Source organism: Dermacentor andersoni, chromosome 8, assembly GCF_023375885.2.
Source record: "Dermacentor andersoni chromosome 8, qqDerAnde1_hic_scaffold, whole genome shotgun sequence".
Classification (NCBI taxonomy): Eukaryota; Metazoa; Arthropoda; class Arachnida; order Ixodida; family Ixodidae; genus Dermacentor; species Dermacentor andersoni.
The window spans coordinates 30,488,374-30,512,092 of record NC_092821.1 but is presented as its reverse complement, the minus strand read 5'-3'; the positions used below and the strand labels follow the sequence as shown (position 1 = coordinate 30,512,092).

At 45.8% G+C, this 23,719-nt stretch overlaps 1 protein-coding gene across 1 annotated transcript in view; it reads right to left on the bottom strand.

The window, feature by feature from the left end:
- LOC126534093 (fatty acid synthase-like) overlaps positions 1-23,719 on the bottom strand; it is a 183,329-nt gene that overhangs the window by 115,367 nt on the left and 44,243 nt on the right. Inside the window, exons 8-10 of the mRNA XM_072284047.1 lie at positions 20,210-20,596; positions 18,468-18,910; positions 5,487-5,676 (exon numbers count right to left, since the gene is read on the bottom strand). Of these exons, the coding sequence (XP_072140148.1) occupies positions 5,487-5,676; positions 18,468-18,910; positions 20,210-20,596 (1,020 nt within the window). The remainder of the gene's footprint in view (positions 1-5,486; positions 5,677-18,467; positions 18,911-20,209; positions 20,597-23,719) is intronic.

Genomic DNA, 23,719 nt, shown 5'->3' with positions numbered 1-23,719 from the left:
ATGTTTGAAGGAATCAGGGCGCATAGACATTGAATCGTTTGCGAAACCACAGCGTCACGAAATCCAAGCTAAATACATTCAGAATGCGACTGCAGGCAAGATGTGAAAACAATTAAAAAGCTCTTCAAGGACATTTAGCAAGAACGTAATTAGGGAAACAATAGGTGTTTCTAAGGATGAAGCGTTTATATTGACACGGTTGTTAACTGCAATTTCGTCTTGTGTTGATTTGCCATGACAGTATGAAAAGAAATAAGAAGCGTATTGAGCGAGTGATCTGAGTTCAGAAATAGCAAAGCTTTATCCCCTAATAGAAAACACCACTCATCGAAAAAGTGGACATGAGGAACAGCAACATAGGGAGATCAACCAGACAAGCGCCCAATTTTCTCCGCTACACAGGAGGTAGGGGAAACGGGGAAGAAAAAGAGGAAAAAAGGGAAAGATTGAGCACTGAGTGCACGTAAAATGATGCAGGGGGACGCTATAAGTGATATTTTAAGTCGGTGCACATCAAGTAATGTGTTCGTGCACGCCTTGCTTTTTGTGCCAGTGACGGGTGTGGCCACGGTCCGAGTAACGTTGACTCGGGAAATGGCGTCGAGTCCAGTTGGTTTAAAGTTGTCGTGAGGGAGAGGCGTTGTATGTCATAGGCAGGACAGGTACACGATAGGTTCTCAGTGGTTTCCTCGCACCTACAGGAGTCGCACATCAGGCTCTGGGCCATTTCCATACAACAGGAAGCGAGTGTTTTCGAGAATTCTTTCAGGAAACAGATGTGTTTCTCGGAATATGCCATTCCCATGCGAAAAGCAACGCATATATAACATGTAAAGTGTCTCTAAGATCAACTTATTTCCCACGGGACATAAGCTTCACCCTGGTGACCTACTGACCTGCCTCACTTTTGTTATTCGAAAAGATGAGCTGGCTAACCAGGCATATCGAATATATAAAAGGTATTTGTACTAACGTTGGCCAAGCTGTTCCATAAAAGAAAAAGATTAAGTAAGCTAGGTAGCGCACAGTACGTGATTAGGACTTATGGTGTTTCCTCAGACATCTGACCACCGAATGCCGTATATCTAATGATTGTATCTGTCAACGCGTTTTTTTTTCTCAAACCTCTGTTTTGTTGAACGGCTAGACTAACGTTAGCGGATACACACGGTTTAAAGGGACACTAAAGCGAAACAATTAATCAGTTTAGACTAATGAAGCATTGTTCGAGAACCTTGCAGGCAGCCATTTCAAAAAAATAGTTTGATTATTAATGAGAAAATGAAGGTCCAAGTATAAGTATTTGAATTTCGCGCCGAAACCCCAGCGCCGGTACGTCAGAGTGACGTCAAGGATTCCAAAGTATATTTTCGCATTTGGGCCGCGTTGGCTGAATAAAGGTTCCCGAAACTTGCCATGTTTAATATTTAGTTCCTTTGGAACACAATATAGTCAATCTGTACCGCTATATATAATTAGTAGGCCCTAGAAGATGCCATCAAAATCCAAGACGTTAAAGCCCCCAGGTGCGGGAACTTAAGTAGGCGTCGCCACCCGTATTTCGTTCTTGCGCTTTTTCTGGCTTACCAAACGTCTTATCGTTGTAAGAGTGGTGTTTTTGGTGTTGTAGAACGGTAATTTACTTATGCAGAAGAAATCATTTTTCACTTTAGTGTCTCTTTAACGCCAGGCCGCCGCATGTTTGACCCAGGTGGCATGGCGGGTGCAGTCTGCTCATCCTATTCATCGTAAATAGTATGTATAAGGATCTGTAGCGCCAAGTTAGAGCTTCTCGAGAGCCAATATAGGGACAAATGCATACCATGCCGCGTTGCCACGCCTAGGCCTTCGACCTTAGCCGAAGGGCAACCTGCATTGGTTGTAAGTTAAAGATTCCTAGGTGGTAAAAATGAATCGGGAGCCCTTCAGACATGTCTTATAATCGAATCGTAGATTTAGCACGTATAGTAAAACCAGAGATAATAATATTTTTTGTTCTTTATACTCTAGTTCGCAATATGCAATGCAAGTTTTAAAAGTCAGCATATCTGGCTGAACGTCTAGACGGTGACCGCATGCATGTTCAAGGGCTCTTTCAAGCTCCTTCGCTTTCGTTTCCTGCTCACCTCTAATTGGGTTCTTAAACATTCACTGACTTGATCAGAGAAAGCTTTATTACCTCAGCATTTTAGGGTACTTCAGGTACTTTATGGATGTTACCTGACCATTTATATTTTTAGCAATCTATGCCTGTTTGTACCTAACCGTTTTCCCGCCTACCTGGGCCACTGAGTAGCCCATGGTCGAATAGGTAGTGCATCGCGTTGCTGTGCTGAGGCCACAGGGTTAGGGACCAACCATTCGAGAAACATGGGTCACTGAGTAGTTGCGTCGCTGAGTTTGTTGAAATGCGTACATATCACCGCTCTTAACGAACATCTCGCGCCGACGTGGGTCACTGTAGATGCGGGTAGGTACGTCAGTTCAATGAAAATCTTAGACGCTAACTGTAACGGTAACGCTAACGGTACTCTGTGCCTGTGACTGGCTGTTTGCTGGTCTTCAATAAACGTCTTTGACACCGACTTGGGACGCTAGGTCCGTGCCAGTAGTTGTGTGCCGCTCTTCAAAAAACGTATTTGACTTGAGCTTAGGTAACTAGATATGAGCTAGAGTGAATGTGCCAATTCTAGAATCACCAAAAGACCCCTTAAATTTTTCCGCTGCTGAGTGGAGTACAGCGTGCCCCCCCCCCCCCCCCCCCCCCGAGGTTTCCTCGAGGACAGCAACCCGACGTATTAGCAGGGTGTATCACAAATACACTGGGTGTGTGACGCAATTCAATGAACGTCTTTCAGGCCGACGCTTTAGTGAGCTGCGCCTTGAATGCCCTGAGTATCTGCCGATCTTCCATTTAACTTCACCATATTTGGTCCCTGAGTGTCAGCAACTGGGCGTGCGAAAAGCGAGGGATCGATTCTCAGCGTTCGCAGATGCCGCATACTACTCTTGTCGTCTCGGAGGCCAAGCGCAGACTGCTGTACAGAACAGCTAGATATCGCGGTGTGTTAAGAAATAAGCGCGAGTGAGAATCCGGGTTGCTGCCTGACGTGTTTCTGAGCGTTCGCACGGACCAGGGTACCATGAATTTAAGATGTAACGCGGTGGCTTCGCGCCGGCGGAGCTATATGGCGCCATGTTCGTGGGGTAGCGCGTAAGTTGATTCACGCTGCAGCACATGCCTCATCATGACTTGTTTCTACGGTGTGAATACGTTATGTGGCAGTATTGATTCAACGCTAGCGCATTACCACGGACAGTCATCGTGAGATGGGTACTGCCGCATTTTTTTAGGAAAATAACGACCGATAATTTCAGAACACACTTTTCTTGGAGGGCAAATCCGGCGACGCCTAAATCGCCCGTCAGAAGACAAACCGACAGCGAATGCTATTCTGTAGGGGTTACAGTGAGCACTTTTTAGTATTGTCAGTGAAGCGGTGAAACGCGAGCGTGTTGACTGACAGATGAGTTAAGTTAACGCCACCAAGCTATACAGCGTATTTAAGACACGCCCCATAGAGTGGAGCTCCTTGTTAATTCTTATAACCTGGAAATATTCAACCTGAACCTGAAGCTTCGTAGACGAGTGCTTTTGCATTCTGCCAACATCAGAATCCAAATAGCGGCTTACTTCTCAGCCACTGAAGGTCAATCCACGCACCAACTATGGCAGTTAAGCAAATACTTGTGCTATACAGAAAGGGAGGTGATGGTGGCAATGTATTGACGATGGATTTCATTTCTTGCCAGTTATTAGGTAATGAAAAAAGATATCCCCTCCAAACTTGGAGATCAGTGGACGGAACATGAACATTTGCTAACGGTATCACATCTGTAAATTATTACGGAATGAAAAAAGCTATCCCCTGTAAACTTCCAGATCAGTGAAAGGAACACAAACATTCGCTTACGGCACCACAGCTGTAAGTTTTCGCATGCTATCTCCTTTGTTTTTTTAATGGCTGTGGCTCAGTGAGGTTGTGGATGAATCGGTGGGGAAGGTTTGCGTTATTGTTGCAGTCACGCCTGCGTCAGTACAGAAAACAGCATATGTATTTTACAAGTATGTGTATACTGAAGGCAGTTTAATACTAGCGCGATCGACGCAATGAAACCGCATAATGACAAATACGGTCAGAATCGTGGTTGTGTACATTAATCAAGGAATGAGCGACACATTTGTGCATATTATAGAACCTATCTTAGGAGAAACTGCTAAGAGGCGCTGCGTTTTTGGCGTAAACAGTAGAGGTTTATTAATTAGTTTACTACGACATAATTTTGTGAACACAAATTCCAGCCGTGAACATTCATCTGTCATCTGTATAATAGTGTGTTATTATAACTCCTTAACTTGTATAAGAAGAAGGTAGTTTTGAAGGAACGATCTTTTTTAAATATTTATTGCACCATCACGCTTAGACTGACATTTCAGGTTAAGTAAAATTGAGGTACAGGAGCCAATGTCCCAGAGCAATACAATTTTATGAGCGGCGCCGCAGCTAGGGACTACGGATTCATTCCGATCACCTGGGGTCCCTCAACGTGCACCTAAATTTACCTACGCGGCTTCTTTGCATTCCACTTCACCAACGTACATCTCCCGCTGTCACCAATCGAACTCGTAACCTCCTTCTTTGACGCAGAAAGTTATATCGAGGGAGTAATCGGACGAGTAATGAAACGCAGTATGTTAGCAAGAAGCTGACACATTAGAAATTGGTCATCTGAAGTATGTCCAGAGGCGCCTTCATGGCTCAGTTGTGGCAGCATGTTTCTGTATGGCAATATGAGGGGGCCGGAAAGCACGCCTATAGCGCTTGCAATACATTCAATGGCATCGACGTGCAGAAACACTGGGGCGGCTAGATTTTTGGTGTGCTTTTGAAAACCTAGGACAGTAAAATGAACACTCAGCCGTGCATTTCTGCTGTAGGCATTGTCGCATTTTCCATGTTAAACACTATGTTCACTGTGCACCTATTAGCCAACACCTATACTCCATCTCACAAGTCGTTTGCAGCACTCTGGACTCTGAAAGGCCAAATGCCCCTGGAGATGTGTTCTTCCGTGCTGCGTCCCTTGCTCACCATTAAAGTAATTCGTAGTATATGACGTGTCTGCATAAAGCGCCTACTATGTTGCGTACCGCTTAAACGTAACATATCCCAAGCAAGAGTAATATTCTCTAATCCCGTTAATAATCAGACAGTTATGCCAGGAACGACATTCCACTGCGCAAGGAGATTACCTGTGTGCTCCTCGTACCTTCGATAGTGCTGAAAACGACTTTTGAGATGGAGTAGACAGTAGCATGCCAGGCTGAGCACAGGGCAATCCAACTTTCGTTAAAGGCAGCTTCTTACGCTACCAATCAGATATATTAAGGAATAGCTTGCGGAATCAAACCACTGGGCACTCACCTACTGCCGCCATGGAACCTTTGTGAGCACAGCCCCGTTCTATGCAGCGGCCTCGCCAGTAGGCCGAAAGGAGAACCTGATCGGCGGTCAAGCTTCCGTCGGCATAGGCACAGCCAATTTCGCCTAACGAATGGCCAACCATGCCGTCCGGCTGGACGCCTAAAGCGTGAAGCAGGTCTACTAGCGCAATCTGCGATAGAAAGACGCATCAAAATTCCTCCTTAAGTTAAGCAAATGGCTGCAAATAATACATATTCTAATACAATAAGCAAACCTGGTCTATTGGTAAATCTCTATATTTAGTAATACAATTAGTTGTAGGCGTTCGTTATTATCAATAGTAAGAAGAAATTTTGAAACTTGGGCGATTTAAATAGGCCGATGGGAGAACGCTGTAGCACTGCACTTATTCATACAATTTACATTCGTACCGATTACTGAACGCTGTCAAGTAATACAAAAGACTTTCCTTTAAACAGACATTTTTCACAAAGGAAGCAGCGCAGTAGTGATAGTTTGCAATCTACACGCATGCTCTGCGATGTCAGTCAGGTAGAAGAGATTTTACGTTTCGGTTTTATGGTCTCACAATATTAAACAAAGCTATTCCAGAATAAAACCCTCAATATTATGCATGGCGGCGAATCCACGTTGATTATGATTGGTAAGGCATGATTATGTGTAGCTGTAGGAAGAGTGCTAGACGGACTTGCCTCGTTATTACGTTGCTTGGCGGGTTAAGCAGGGTAAATGCAACTGACCGTCTTCAGGAAGAAGTGTCTACATTTAAGTGGATTAGCTCGTTTGAGCCCTTGAAAAAAAAATCCCTGACGTAAACGACCCACACACAAGCATTCTAGAGAGTGCACAGACACATCTGCCTAGTCTTCATATACAAATGTGGCATTGAAGGTACCATCTAATAAGCATATATTATACAGTTTTGTGAAATGATGCGGTTCTAAGAGCATTCCGTTTTAGCGGACACATTTGTCTTCAACATAGTTGAAGAACCTTCCGCTCACTGCGGGATCACTGATGTCTGTAACCGCGAAGGGCTTATATGCTCGCAGTCGGATCGCAGCTGTCTTATTGCTGAACACTTCCCAGACTTACCGCGGTGTCTGACGCCCATATTCTGGCTTTTTATATTCGCCCTTCATTGCACGTAGTTCCCCTCAGGCACCTGTCTATTTCACTGAGTAGCATCTGTCATCCGATGCGCCTCAAAGCAGTCACACCATATTTACAATTGAAAGGTGTCTCAAGCACTTCGGCTTGAGCATATTCCCTGCTATTCCTTTAGAAATAAATTCACAAACGCCATTAGTATCCGAGGCGGTCTTCAAAACATGGCGAACCAGTCGAAGGTGGATGTTCACTAATTACTCAGTATAGTTAGCACTTCCGATCCCTTGTTGCGTGTTGCTGTCGCGGCACGATTTTGATCGTCCATGAAGGTGCTGTAGCAATATTGTGCTACGTTACCTGGGACGCTATTAGCATACGTGCTTTTCATGTTTCCCTCCGGAGCTTATTGAAGCGGCACATGGTCCTCGCCCACTTCTCCGACGCTCCGACTGAACGCACGGGAATTCACACAGTAACACAGCACGTACATAAGCCCATATAGTTCTTCGTTTGGCAGGAGCTTGTGAACTTACTCGCTGAGAGGATGTATCTGAGACTGCGTGGGAGCTGCACTTATGCCGGCTGTGATAGCCCTCGTGCCGCAATGGTATCGCGCCGCATAAAGGTCTTCATTCTAGTTTTATAGCTGTTGAAGAAGAGGAAGGAGCACGACGACGACTTACACTGCGGTGTCACATTGAAGGATACATATTTTCTGCAACATACTCGTCAATGGATGCACAATTTCATCGAATGTCGGATCAAAGCGTTTGAAACCCGAGCATATTCCAAGAAAACTGCGGAGCTCTCGCGCAGACTGGTGTTGCTTGAAGGCGTTGACTGCCCTAATCTTCCGTACGTAAGGTCGGACTCCGTGTTTTCTCACCAAGTGACCAAGAACCAATGTCTAGCGCTCCCCAAACCGCCGCTTTCCGGAGTTGAGAATAAAGCTAGCTTCAAACCAGGCTCAGGCGCGTGTTGACATCTTCAAACGCACGGCCGAAAATGGCATCATCATCCACGTGACATAAGCATATTTCTCATCTTAATCCGCGAATAATTGTGTCCACGAATCTCTCAAAAGCGGCGGGAGCGTTACGAAGCTCTCTAACCGCATAACGTGAAATTCGAACAAACCGTCCGGTGTCAAAAATGCGGTCTTCTCTCTGTCGACGAGATCCATAGGTATCTGCCAATAAGCCGGTCTTAAATCGAGCGACGAAAAGCCGGAGGCAAAATACAGGGAATCTATTACGGCATTCATTAGTGGGATTGGGTACAAATATTTCTTTGTGATAGCGTTTAGCCGCTTGTAATCAATGCAGAACCGCCAAGAGCCATCTTTTTTCTTCAACAGGATAACTGATGCTGTCCACGCGCTCGATGACTCTTGGATGACCTTTTTCTGTAACGTCTCTTGCACTTGCACAGCAATAATCTTCCGTTCCAAAGAAGACACTTGATAAGGCTTCTGCCGGATAGAGGGAGCTGAGCCGGTATCGATCCGATGGCGAGCGTACCTAAATGGTATAGTGGTACCGTTTCCATCTTGGAAGAAGTGAAACGCGGAACCCTGTAGGGATAGAGACTGTACTGAGGCGTCACGTCCACGTAAACACAGAGACTTCCTGACCATGCTCCTAATTTTCCGTTGAAGGGGGCAGACAGGTTGTTCATGGGCCTTTAGCGTAAAACTATTCCAATATGTTTTTATTCCAATCTCCTGACGTCATATCTACGTAACCGCCGACGCAAGAATGGGGCAGTGACCCGCGGTTTTGCCTATACAGCCCAATGAAACGCTCTCGTCATTTATAGGAGGGCTCTTTTGTTTGGTTTCAAAACGAATAACATTGTCTACATTGAGCGCTTTTATTAGCTAATTGACTGACAAGAGGCGACGAGCACGCTCAAATGGAAGGGGTTTGGATGGGGCCAAGCCAGCACACTGAAAAATGATCATCGGATGAAGAGGGATGCGCGGGTGTTTGGGACTGTTCCGCTTTCCCTTATTTAGCTTGCGGTAGCTTGTTTAAAATCGCGGTGGCGTGCTACGGCGAGTCGAAAATGCCGCTAAAACAGATCCTCAGCAAACAAGAGTTGGCAAAGTGATGTCGCATACGTGCCGAAAGGGTTAGATAGCGTTACAGTGCCACGGAAAGATATTGATTGTGCGCAAATAAATTCATGCACCGCGGCCTCTCCGAGTAGCTAACGCCAGAGCAATCAGTGGGCAGCTATTTTCTATTCATTTCGGCACCGGGTAGTCTCGGGCTGTTCGGGAAAAAATTCAATTTTGTTCGGCATATTATTGTTACTATAACGCGTACACATCAGTCTGACGCTAAGAGTTTTCGCGGTTTTATGATGTCGCGTGACTGTCATAACAGACAGGCGAAGTGGACGCAGCCTCAAAAACGCTTGATCAATGGCCGAGTACTACGACGAAACAGGCGTCGAATGCGAAAAATTTTTTTTTTTTTAGTTCGGTCTATTCAGGGGTAATTAGTGTGCACACATCGTGTCAGATTGTGAGCTATCGCGGTTTTCGTGAGGTCGCGTGCGAGACAGGTGAAGTTGGGGTGGCCCGAAAATTTTTTGACCAGTCATGGAGGGCTGATCGCAGAATTGGAATATACAAGAAAGTTTCGAATGGCTTTAGGTTATTGCACGCCATTTCGGTAATTTGTCTTGTCACTACCGCACGTAACGGAACTGGACGTGTCGTCATCGAACACAACGAGCTTCATGTGTTTCGGAAGCAGTACGGTCCGGCAAAAGTTGTAGGGCCCACAACGACGTTGTTTCATTGGTCACGGACAGAACGCTACTAGACACCAGCATGTTCTTCTGAGCAGATAATTAGGTGAGTGGTTTAACCATGGCGTCAAATAAACCGCTGGTATCAAGAAAAGCAATGGTAGGAACAGACGTCATCGACCATTGGGGAAGCGTCATTTCATCAGCAACAACAAATATATTTTGTTGACGTGGTCGTTCATCAACAATTTCTGGGAAAATGACGCTGCTCACAGAAACCTCACCTGTACCGCAATCAACAGATGCCCCGCATGTTTTTAAAGAGTCAATTCCTAGGAGAACATCATGCGTGCACTGTTCAAGAACAACAAATTCATTCAAGAAACACTTCTCAGGCAGTGAAACATCCGCAGCACAAGCACCAAGGGAATGAAGCCTTTCTCCGCTTGCACCACGAAATCTAGTATGACTATCTAAAGAAAAAATCACATTAGGACGAAGGAAGTTTTTTAAAGAAAGGCTCATAACAGATATCATGGCCCCACTGTCGTCCAAGGCGATTGTAGAGATCTCATCGATTAATACTTCTACTCTGTTTCGCAGCATTGTAACCGGCAGAGTCATCTGCGTCCTATTGTTCCCGGCGACGTCACCTCCATCGGTCCCGCGGGTAATTTACCGGCTGTGGTAGGGGTGACAATGAACGCCGCCAAGGCGCGAGGGAAAGCGACGCTGGCGTGAAGACGGCAGAGTCGAGCTGTGGTCGGAAAGAGGAAAATCACACCAGCGATTGCGTCGAGGGACATTTTTCGGGAAGGTCGTTGCAAGTGGTCCTCGAGACCAGAGATTGTTTAAATTTTCCCTCTCGGGCCAATATGGCATTGATGATGATCATACCACCCAGGGGTTTCGCGACGCTGGCGACAGAATCGAGAAATATGCCCAGTGGCACCGCAGCTGGTTCACACAGGACGTACCCTTAGAACCGGAACTACTCTGGTTAACTTCCCTGCCTTTCTCTGCATTATCTTATCTTTCTATCTCTTAGAAGGAGGTGTAAGAACGCTCGGGGTGATAAGATCGCTCGTTTGGTTACAGGTAGCTGTCAGACGAGCGATGCGTATATCCGGCAGTATGCGGGTAACTAGACTTCTGGCGGTAATTAGGTTCTATCCCTGATGTTGGCCTCGCGCGGTAGCTTTCCACACCAGTTGCTGAAATGGATAAATGAACCAGTGGGGGACGGGAAAGCTGCTGAGCATCACGGAAGGGTGTGTCGTAGGTCATTTCTGCGTGTCCACTCAGCTCCTCCCGCATAATCTACCTAATAGCCGATGTGAGATCAAGTGATAGGCAGTCGTCTACGCTTACAACAGTCGTAATATTTACGTGCCGGCCATACATCGCTGTGATGCACTGCGTCTTGAGGGTATATAAAGTGTGGCAATGGTGGATTATGTCGCCACTGAGTTGAGGCTCTTCTTTTCGATGAGGAAGTTATAAATATCCTCGGCGATTCCCTTCAACAATTAGCCAACAATGCCTCTCTAATGTGCGAGGATTGACCGTTCTGCAGAACTTCAGTATGGCTTCTATATAGGTTGTGTACGTCTCGCCTGGAACTTGGGCTCCTTCAAGCAGCGTCTGTTCTACCTGCTTCTTCGCGACGGAATCACGGAAACGCTCTATGATTTGAGGCATGAAGCGATCCCATATTGTAAGCGTATCCTCGTGTTATCCAACAACGTGAGCGTCATGTCCGTTAAAAAAAGACAACATTTGTGAGGTGGCTTACACCATCCCAATATAGCAGTCGCTCACCCGTTTGTAGTTAATGAGCCACTCGTCCACGCCCCCGCCTGACATGCCTGCGAAAGTTGGAGGCTGTATGATATGCTGGGGTTTCCAGGAGTCAGACGTCGCAGAAACTGTTACTGAAGAGACCGCTGGAACTCGTAAAGTCCAGCTTCCGTCTATATCGCCTGACGTTTCTATCAATCATCACCGGTAATCGAGGCGGTCCAGCAAGGCGGTTGCTTCGGCAAACCAGGCGGTCGGAGCGTGTTGTCGTGGTCTAGGTACCCCGCAACCTCCACCAAAACTGCTACGGATCCGTATTGTATGGTATGGTATGATGAACTTTATTAATGTCCTGGAGATCAACCCTTAGGTTGACGCAGGCGGCTCCCACGTCGGGACAGTAAGGTTTAACCTTACCGGCGTATCGTGGGCCTTCTGGACGGCCCGTACTTGATCGAAAAGAACTCCACCAGTCTCTCTCCTTGTCACAGTCTGTAAAAGACACATGACACGACCAAAGCATGCGATCCAGAGTAATGATGCCATTACATTTCTCGTATTTGATTGGTACCTCTCCTTCTGGATATAGCTCATTATTAAAGTTTGGATTTGGATACGTTCTTGTCTGCAACAATCTGAGTCACCGCTTGAGCTCTATTGAGTTTAGCATGTGGCACTGATATTCCCTTCTGTTCATGGAGTAATGCCTCGTGATTTCATTATGGATAAGTGATTGGTCCCTGTTCTCCTCCTGTATATTATTAAGGTCCTGGCCGCGTAGTGCACGGATAGCAAGTCCTCGTGCAGCTGCGTTAGCCATCTCGTTTAAATTCTTCCGAGATGGGTCAACAGACCCCATGTGCGCAGGAAACCAGCGGATTTGGATCCCTTGGCTGTTCAACTCACCGATCAGCTGGGCAGCCCTTTTTGTTACAAAGCCATTGGTAAAGTGTCTAATAGCCATTTAGAGTCACTGCAAATCCTCGTCCACTTATTCTTTAAACCCAATGCTATCGCTACTTGTTCCGCGACTGTCGTGTCTTTAGTCATGATTGTAATAGCATCCCGAGTGAGACCATCTGCGTCTACTACTACTGCCGTAAAGGCTTTCTTTCCTCTGACCCACGCATCATCTAGAAAAGCAGCATGTTCTCTGTATGTTCTATCTCTTGCAGCAGAGCTTTGGCCCTTGCCTTTCGTGTTTCCAGGTTGTGCACCAGGTGCATATTTTTGGGGAAAGGATCGTCTTGATTATCTCTCTTATGCTATCTTTTAGTTCTACTGTGCCTTCACCTGAAATTTTGGATTCGCTTGGGCACCACCTTAACTCTTCTAGTATTGCTATACCTCGCCTTGTTCCCTCTCTCTGTGGGCAATTTGCTGTGCTTCAATTATCTCGGCTATTGTGTTGTGTAGCCCCAGTTTCATTAATTTATTATCCGGCGTATTAATCGGTAACCCCACTGTGGTTTCGACTAGCCTTTAAATTAATCTGTATCACCCTCTGGGTGAGCGATGGCAACGATGGACAGGTTGAAAACACATTACAACGTGCCATAGAAGCAGTTGAACAATACCTAGCAGGGACCGGACTGTTGTGTTCGGCAGAGAAATCTGAGCTCCTCATTTATGTACCGTCGCGACGTGGCCTAAAACCACGCAACTACGAGGAATGAAACAATCCGGAAATTCACCTAACTACGGCAGAAGGTAAGCCCATGCCCAAGGTTGACAAGATCAGAGTATAGGTCCTCATCATTGAAAGTAACAGCTAGAATGGAGAGACCATACGCAAATTCGGCACAATAACATCTCAAATTATGCGGCTACTTAAACGAATAGCCAACAAACATAGTGGAATGAAAGAAGGCAATCTGATTTAACTAGCCCAAGCGTTCGTAATAAGCAGAATAGTATACGTGGCACCGTACCTACGCTAGTATTCGTCAGAAAAATACAAATTAGACTGCTTAATCACAAAAATCTACAAGCAAGCAATCGAACTCTCCATCACCACCAGCAACAATAGATTACTGCAGCTAGGTCTCAACAATACACTGGATGAGGTAATCGAGGCACAACGAATAACACATCACGAACGCCTGTCCAAAATTAAACAGGTAGGCAAATATTGGATCGCCTGGGTATAAGGTATCATACCGAACATGGCATCAAAGTAGATATGCCCAGACACATCAGAGACATGATAACCATCCCTCCAATACCCAAGAATATGCATCCTACCCACCATCAGGGTAGAGGGGAAAGCAGAGCACGCAATATAGAGAAGAAATGAGGCAACAGCAAGGACACCACATTTGTAGAAGCAGCTAGATACAGACACAAGCGCGCCTACAGAGCAGTGGTGATAAATTACGAGGGAAAATGCACGACGAGCGCTACAGTCAAAACGCCACATGCAGAAACCGCAGAGGAAATAGCTGTTGCGCTAGCCATAGCACAAACACCACAGGGCGTAATCATCAGTGATTCCTAGACGGCCATACGAAACAACGAGAACTAAAATTAGCTAATAACCGCGACAAAAGTGTTGGTCTCATCTGGACACCCGCTCACACAATACCAGGCGGTAGCAAGGAGGTGGCGCACCGCATGGCTCGATAGCTTACGGACCGAGCCTCGGTTAGTCCCGCCTCACCGACTACCGATGAGTGGGAGTGGGAAGATCGAATGACCAGATTTCACGAAATTACACAATACCATAGATTGCAGAGGCGTACATTCCCACCTCCGCACCGAAAATTAAGCAAAAACCAGTCTGTAGAATGGCGGCAGTTACAGACTAGATCCTATCCGAGTCCAGCTATTATTCACCTAATATACCCAGATTTATACCCAACGGACAAGTGCAGACATTGCAACTCTAGAGCCACCCTGGAACATATCCTATGGGAATGTACGGCTGTAATCCAGGGTAACGGTGATGCATCCTCAAACAGCGACAGCAGCCGCGCGCGCTGGGAGTCTGCGTTGCTCAGCTCGGACCGTACAGCCAGCCGAGGAAGCTGACAAGGGCCAACAACCCTTGGCTGAAACCTAGGCGGGGTTTGGGCCCGCCCCACCAAATCTCAGGGCACAGAATAAAGTTATTTGAATGAATGAATGAATGAATGAATGAATGAACTTGTTTAGCTCTTTCTGTGTCCAACTGAGCATCCCAGCTACATATGAGAAGTCACACAAGGCGAAAGCGTGGACCAGTCTCACGGCGCTCTCCTCTCCCAAACCTCTGTGTTTGTTAGTGATTCTCCTTAGCAGTCTTATTACTTCCTCAGTCTTGCTTGTGATATGTTGTATTGTTCTTCCGTTTGTCCCGTTTGCCTCCAGGAATAACCATAAGACTCTAATGGATTCTACTTGCTTAATAGATTCGTTTGCCTTCGTGGTTAGTACTAGCCTTGGTTCTTCCTCGGGAACATATCCCCTCGGTTTTCTACCCCTTCTCCTGTTATTGAGTACAAGCAGTTCAGATTTATGAGATTATGAGATAGATTCTACCTCATAAATGCTCTTCTGAAGTCTGTTTTCCGCATGTCCCATACTTCCTTCGGCGGTTCCTTGCGGCATCCCTCTATCACCGAGATCCATCTTCTTTGATTTAATATCCCCGAATCCAAGGTGAGCTAAACGATTGCTAAGGAAGGTTTTTGACCACTTCATAGAGTTTTCTGCCCAATTCCCAGTTTCTAAATCACTTCAAGTATTGCTCTATGCTTAATTCCGTCGAAAGCTTTTTCGACATCCAACCCCAAGAGAGCTCGAGTGTTTTTTGGTTTAGGTAATAGCAGTTGATGTTTGATGAACAACATGGCCTCTTGTGTGGACAAGCCTGATCTGAAACTAATCACATTATACGGTAGGATGTCATTGTCCTCCACGTATTTCGTTAACCTGTTCAATATGACATGCTCCATTGTCTTCCCTAGACATGATGTTAACAAAATTGGCCTTAGATTATCCAAGTTGATTTGTTTGCCCGGCTTTGGTATTAAGGCAGTACTGGCCGTCCTCCATTCTTCTGGATATACCCCATCTTTCCATAGTTGATTAATGTATGTGGCCAGATATTTTATTGATTTGTCGTCCAAATTCTTAAGCAATCTGTTAGAGATGCCATCCGGGCCAGCTGCTGACCTACTATTCAGATCATGCAGTGCTGTGCGTACCTCACTTTCGGTGAACTCCTGATCCATATATTTGCATTGTACCCCAAAGTAATCGAGGTAACTCACATCCAGATCCTCTTTCCTGAGAAGCAAGTATTCAGTTGGCAATCACTTCATTATGCTCTCTACGCTTGCAGTCTCACTTTCCTGGTGTACCAGTTTCGCCACTGCCGTACGTCTATTCGATTTAGTGCCTTTTTCGTTGAGCAGATGCCTGAGAAGACTCCAATCGCCTCCACGTTTTACCCTTCCATCTACACATTTACACACCTCATCCCATTTTTGCGTCTGCAAATATCGTTTGTGTTCCTCTATATTCCTATTGAGCTGGGCAATTTGTTTTCTAAGTCTTCTGTTTAAGAGTTGTGAATTCCATCTTTGTAAAATTGATTGCTTGGCTTCGATCAAATGTTCCAATCTACTGTCCATTTGTTCGACCTCTTCATCTTTCTCTATAGCCTTAGTTGCTGCATTCAAGCCGTCCCTAAGCTGAGCCACCTACTCTAGTAATCTGATGCGCCCCCTTCTATCTATGTCCCCTCTGTCTTTTCTGATTTTTCTAAAATGATCCCAGTCTATGTAAGTGAAATGCTTTACCTGCAAGTGAAGGATAAGTCCCGGATAGTGTGCCTACACGTGGAACTGCCAGACCTGGTAGGATAGGCTGGGTTTGTGATAAGAGCATGGCCTAAATACGTGGCGAGATGCCAAATTCCTTCCCCTTTCTTACTACTCCAGTGGTAACCCCAAGATTGGTGTTGGGCGTTGAAGTCCCTCCTATTGTGAGGGACGCAGTTGTGGCTACCCTCATGGCCTTATTAAAGATTGCTCTGAAACATTGTCTCATCTCACTGGGACTGCTACATATGTTGAGGCAGGACAAGCTTTGCGCTTTACCTGTGTGCCTTTTTAGGACAATTTCTATCAATATGTATTCAATTTTACTCGCCCCTAATTTTAGATCGTACTCTATGTAGGGAATTTCCTTGTCCATTTGTGTGGCAATTCCTCTGCCCGGTTCTTTGCCTTTGCAGACCGAGTTGAAACCGAACAGCCCGATCTCCTCCGTTAGAGTTTCCTGCAGCATTATTAATTTCGGTCTATTTTCAACCGTTTTGATATTCTGTGCTAGTGACGCTCTTTTTCGCTGAAATCCTCTGCTGTTCCACTGCCACACACTAAGTCTCTTTCTGTTATCCAGTATTATTGTCGTTGCCCCCTGATTTGTTGCTACCCCCTGTCACTGTTCTCTTCACTGTACCACCTATTGCTCCTGCGAGTGTTCTAGCGCTTTCGGCTTCCGAGTGATTATATTCTACATCCTCTCCTTGGGCCTCAAGCTTTTTCAGCCTTTTCTCGGCTATTATCTTCCACTTCCATGTTTTATCCACCTTAAGATTAACGCTGTCTACCGCGTCCTTTAAGTCCCTAATCTCATTCATCATCCCCTCCAGAACCGAGCACATCGTTTCTACCTCCGGAACTACAGCTCTGTTTTTGGGCACCGGTGAGTCTTCTTCTTCCTGGCTGTTATTTCTACACACCGGCTTAACTATTGCCACACTGCCGCTTTCTGTCCTCAACGCTTTCTTCATTTCCTGCATCTGCTTCTTAAGTTCTTCATTTGCTTCCTTTATTGATATAACCTCTTTGATCAGCTGTTCTACTCTGGCATCATTGCTTTGTTCCTGCGAGGCTATTGCACCTGTGACTTTCATAGTACCTTTGACTTTCTCGGTCCAGGTCGCTCCTGGCTCCTTTTTCTTGTTTGTCTTCCGCTCATGCTCCTCCAAGCGCACCTGCGCCTCCCGAGACCTGGAACGGTTTCCTCCCCTCGATGTTGAGCGCTGTCTTGATCTTGATGTGCTTCTTGAGCGTGAGCGCCTTCCGGCGCCTTGAGGGGTTTCCTTTGTCAGTTGGACCGCTTCCATCTCGGTCTCTACTTTGGAGCTTTGTCTTCTTCTTACTCTTATTACATATGGTATTTGGTACCGCTGCTTGCAAGCCTTGTCACCTGTCGTGTAATCTTCGCCGCAGAACTGGAATTTGGGAGAGCAGATATGATCCTCCATTGGGTCTAGTATACCCCATCCCCTGCACAACGTCAGGTGTTGGACAAACATCTGATCTGTGTCCAAGTCTTCCCCATCCGCAACATACGTCAAATTGCATCCTGTAACAATATATATATATATATATATATATATATATATATATATATATATATATATATATATATATATATATATATATATATATATATAGCCGTACTTCTGCCCAATATCCCTAAATTTGCCGTGCCATTGAAACATAATCTAGGGCCTGGAACTTTTTCTGCGCCTATTTCTCACTGGTCGACTCTGAAACCTGTGATGCTCAGTTTGTGGTACAACTATCTGATATTCCATACTCGAGTACGCCGCTAGCAAACCACACACACAACCAGTTATTGCTCTAATGACACTGCAGCTTGTTAGTGGTGTTGAATAGACCTCGACGCCTATTACTCAATTGTCTACTTTCCCTTGGCTTTGAATGTTCCTTTTGCTCCACTCATCCCTATATAAGTCTGCGCGATTTCATAAAGATACTACCTAGCCATAACATATTGCAATCGACACTCGCATCCTTACAGGTCCCAATCACTACGTCTCTACTGATTGGGACCCGTAATTGAGACCTGTAGGAATTGGAATCTGAAATTGTTGTGCTCAGCAGCAAAATACCATAGCCGCTAAACCACCACGGTGGTTTCACTGTTACGATGAGGTCACTAAAAGTATTAGGTTAAAGGTAAATAATCGACTTCTGTTAATTGCCGGCTAGTCACCCTTACCACTCGTAACCCCACGGTCAGCGCCACTGATGGCATGTCTCCGATGGAACCTTCAATTGATTTCAAAACGGCTATTTCTCAATATTACAAAAAGACTTCACGAAAAGTGCCAGTACAGGCACATTCAGTGTACTGTTAAGCGCGTATAACTTTTTGAACTAATAGATATGCCACAATGTGCCAGCAAGAAAGAGCATGGTACAATCCCAGTGGGATGATTCACTGTGATTTTCGTGAAAGAATTTCAATGCTCGTTATGATACGTACCTGGACAGCAGCAATAGACACAAAAGGCCCGAGAATTGTCTTGCATCGGGGCTCGTCAGAGGTCAACAAGTCCATCAGATCGACTCCGAATTGTTCTTGAAGAAACGCGTGCGACTTGCGGATGGAGTCGGCGAAGAGGTCAAAGTGCATCATCTGCCGTGCCATGCCGTTCCACTGGGAGCCGATACCGTTGAAGATGAACCACACGGGTCGCTTTTCGGACGAAGCCCGCTGCACCACCTTAACGAGTTCACTTTCCGTGTTGTCCACTGGCACGATTGCAAAGCCTCGATACGGGAACAGCTTCACGCTCGGCTGCCCGACAAGATTCAGGAGGGCATAACCGGAGTCCGGGTACGGACCTTCCGCCTCTACTCGACCCAGAGTGCGCTGCGAAGACGGAAGTACATAGGGAAACAATACGCTGTTGAATATCGCAATAATTATTATTTACACACTGTGCTCCCCTTCAAGGTCCTAGTTGCGTTAACGCTCCGCCTATCCTTACAGTCACGACTTTGTATGTTGGGGTGATTACATGAGAACGGCATCCTATAGGTTGAGATGAGCGCGTCATTTGCGATTTCGTACCAATCTGCGTACGTGAGGTAGAGTACCAGTTACATGCATATCAGTGAAACTGGCAAGGAAACAAATGCGAGAGAAACAAGGAATTTAAAAAAGACATGCCATACCCCCGCATAATCAGTACGAATTCACATCAAAAAATTATACCGATACGTCGCTAAAGACGCTTTTGTAAACGTATCATATATTTTGTCTTTATAGAAGATAAACATACTACCCTACTTCGGCTGTTGTATCCCTACCTTCTCCAATACTGGAGCTCAGTAACCGCGTAACGTTCACGTGACGCACCCTGCCTGTTTTCTTTTTTCTTATCTTCCCCTTTCATTGTGCGGCACACTATAGCGACGGTTTCTCAGGTTCTTGATTGGGCAGTCTCGAGGATTGTGAAATGCCAAGGATATTCCAAACGTAATGACTGGCAGCGAGGCAGCGTCCACCGTCTCAGCGACGGCACGACCACTGTACACTGCTGGTTTAACAGCATAGCAAGATGCACAGATGCCCCTTTCATCTCTGTTGTTCGCTTCTGTAGCCAACAAAAGCTATCCATCACAACGCTGGCAACAACCTAGGGTTCTTTTTGTTTAGTTCTAGGCAAAGCAAACTGAACGAATGAAAGAAAATCTACAACGTAAATCGTGGCACGTTAATGCCTACGAAGACAACGTTGCATGCCGCGCGCAGCCGTTAGCAGATAAGAAAAGCACTTCACTTAAATCTGCCTCCCTTGTGTATTTCTGTGACCAGTAAAACGGTAAACCGACTCACCCCCTTACCGAAAGCAAATTGCTTACTGTAATATTTTTGACACCTGAAGTTGCTTTAAACTTGCGATCAATGTAATGTTAATTTCTGTACGAATAAATGTTTAATACGTGTTCGTAACAACTTTTTTTCTTTTTTTGCTTTTCTGATTTGAGAAAGCAATGGTGTTTTCACAATGCACTTACAATTTTATCTGCTAAATTCTAGAAAAAGTTGCAAGAGTGGACAAATAAATGTATAGCTCTAGCTAGCTGTACCAGAATGCCAGCTAACTAAAATGTTACAAGTCCTAGACCACAACAAGACAATTCTGTGGAAACCACTATATGTGTAGTTAAGTCACAGCATAGCCAGTTCCAACAGCTAACATTAAACTGCACGCTGACGTTTGAAACCGTTTGTAGCGTAGAATCCGTGCTGGCTATACAGGCAATGGACAACAAAAAGAAGTCCTATCGTGGAAGAACTCACCATTAACGAATCCTTGCTCCTTCCAGCCATAACTACAAGCCTGGGAAGCTCTGTCTTCAGGCGCGGAAGGCTGTCAACGTGCGGACTTGAATTGGCCTCTAAGATCGCGTGCACGTTTGCACCACCAATGCCTTGAGAGCTGAGGCCTACCATTCCACCATCGAATTTCGTCGGCCTGTCAACTACTTCCAGGCGCCCATCGAGCAAGGAAGGCATGTGCGGGTCTGGTTTCTCAAAGTTTAGATTGGCCGCTATAATTCCAGTCTCCATGGCGAGGATCACTTTGGCCACAGCAGGGACACCTGTAGGAAGATTCGGCCAAAGTGCAAAGGGTTCTCAACAGCCATAAGTCAGAAACCTATTTACGTTATGATTCACACTCAGCTAGATTTACTTAACTTTGTTTTACAGTAACTATGCGGGATGCAAATGAGCCCACTAATAGTGCCGTAGTGCCGTTTAGTGGACGTATACGCTGCATAGAGCGAATAGGCAAAGCCGCATTCAGAAAAAACTATAGGCCGTGTTGCACATCTTGTTGGATGTTGCAACTGTGAAGGGAAATTGAGCGCAAAAGCATGAGTAGGCACTGGCATGAAACGTATAAAGCACTCAGACAACTAAAAAAAAGAAAATCTGCGACTATTACGAAACTGCGTAATGCGAAATTTGAGTGCAGCTCTGTACGTGTTTTCAATCTGTCTCGTACAGCAAGTTGAAAATTGAGCGAAGTGAAGGGCGACTGTCTCGCCAATCTGGAGATCGCCAGAGGCAGCGCGTATTTGAAGCGTGGGCGAGATTCACAACAGCCGCCGCTGACGGACCTCCCATAGTACGCGCGCTACTCTGCCGCCATCTCGTAGCTATCGTCGCCACACTACGCTTTTCCTCTCACGCTTTCGCCATGCCCTCGTAATTCGCTTTTTCTGCCTCATGGTTCCGCTGCACCACCCTTCTCCGCTTTCCTCCTCTCGTCTTTCATCCCCCGCTGCGCCTCGCATTCACTCTTTCATCCTTTGCTTGCTCGCTCAGTTATGTCGACGCTGAGGCTCACCGCAGGAACGGCCGCCTAAGAGCCACGCTCTAAAAGAACTATGTCGATCCCGCGCACTGTGGGCATTACGTAAACAAAGTTTGTGTGCTGTTTGCTTTGATTGACGATAGTTAGCGGTGATGTTGACGGCGAATGTTCCATTTCTTCAGCGTTTAGCACAATGCGGGAGTGGTCAGTAGGTGGTTAATGTTACCATGCGTACACCGCTGCGATTTGTCCGTATAGTGTAAAGAACACACCGCGAGACGTGTATGCTTGAGGGGTTCTTGTGCGCCATTGTACATACTCTCCGAGAAGGTTAACATTGTCACTGCCTGACATGGCACGTCTCATCGTGGTAGAAGCGTTAAACTTTATTGAATTATAGGGCTATATGTGGCTAAGACAACAATTTAGGTATGAGGAACGCCTTAGTGAAAGACTACGGATTACCTTTGACCCTCTGTGGTCCTTTAACAAATATCTAAATCTAAGCACACGAGAGATTTTGTATGTCGCCCCCATTAAAATGTGGTTGACGTGATCGGGATCAAACCCAAAACTCAGACAGGGTCATAGTTGTAGAGCTGCCACGGCAGGCAGGAAATAGTTCATTTGACGCGTGACTGCTTCCGTAGTGTCACCTAGGCGCTACGGTGCCCGTATGCGGCTTGAAGTGTGCATGCCTTGCGTCAGTTGTCCGCAGGAAAATTTGTATAGTGGTTATTTTGAGAAATGTCAGAAACGCATCATACCGCACTTATAACTTCCATTCAGCTTGTCTGCAACCGCTGTCGTCTCTAGTAGTAGCGTTTCGCCGTCTGCTCAAGTCGCCCTTTCCCTCTTTCGCTCTTCGCCACGTATGGGAACTGCGAGCGAAGAGCGACGAGGCTGTTCACTCGTTTCGTGACTGCATCGGTTCTACTCATTCTCTGCCTCTTCTCCGTACCTCCCCTCTACCATTATCTGGGTGGTTGGACGTTAGTAGAAGCGTAAGCACTGCAGTTTCTGCAATCTTTTTGCTGGCGGTAACGAATAATGACAGCCGTCCGGACGGTATCGTGGTGACGCCCGGGGAGCTCCAAAGAGCATTGCGCACATGTGATGCAGTGCCAAGGTCCAAACTAATTTCTCGCGTCGCTTTTCCTCTCTGCCATGGTCCTGCCATGTATATGTGAGCTTTGAACAACCTCTTGACGCGGCGTGCAAGATAGCTACAACACCATCAGCAGCAGCCGCAGTAGAAAAGTCGAAAAGGGAAAGAATGCTTCATAATGTATGCAAATCCAACGCATATCTTGGAATTTGTGTGAAGCGAAGTTTTCCTCTAGCCTGTAAAATTGTCTATTGCATGTACACCAGCGTCTTTTGCATAAAGTAAACTGGTGCCGCAGGTATGTGTTCTCGCGCACGCATGTAGCGCCATTCGATATTATGCGGCAATCATTATAAGCAACTTGTTGGCAGGATACAGGTCCAGATGTGATCACGGCCTAACGGGCAAAGCATCGAGTTGTGCTAGGGAATAGGAGCTCGACCTCACCAACCGGAACGCATTTATTCTTTTCTTTTAGTGATAACTATTCATTGCCATGACAGAAGCACACGTAGCAGCCACAATCAGGAATGCCGGGGCTGCTATGATGTTTACGATGTACATTAGGATGTTTGAATGAGTGCGTTTCTCTGTCCGCAATCTCTTTTATGCATTAAACTCAAAATAAATATTAACATGAATTGTTCTCCACCAAGTTCCAGCGAAAATCGTTATCATGTAGCTACGTCACGCCATTATTTTCACCCGCATTTTCTGGCATTCCAGTTGCAAGTGCGACGCCCGGCAAATAATTATGCCTTCTTTCCTTTTGTGTGTTTGTAACTGTTTCTTAAAACACTATACCGAAATTCCTACGCCACCAACGAAGTGTTTCATCGCTGTTGTTTATACCTAGAGTGCCGGCTAAATGTTCATGGAAAGTATAAATGACTACCCAACAACTGGCCACAATGACATTGGGGTTATGTTTCCTCGGGTTTCCAAATTGAGAACTGTTATTAAGTTGTACCTTTCTGGTCTGCTATTTTTTAATGTGTGACAAAGCTGCCACTGCGTCTTAGAATACGCATTTCATTTGCGTATTATGACCAATTGCGATGAAATACGAATCCACCAAATTTTTTCCTATGCTCGTTCTTCCGCCTTTGTCGTTGTGACGACGACGACGATGCTGCCATTTCCAGGTCACCGTCATTACTGTAATATTTTTTCATCGTCAGGTGTTACCGCACCTTCATCTTCGCCATCACCAAATGGAAAACCAAATAAAACGCAGTGTTTAAGAATTACGTAGGAGAGGTGCACAATTTATTAAGCCGATAGCCTTAGATGGCT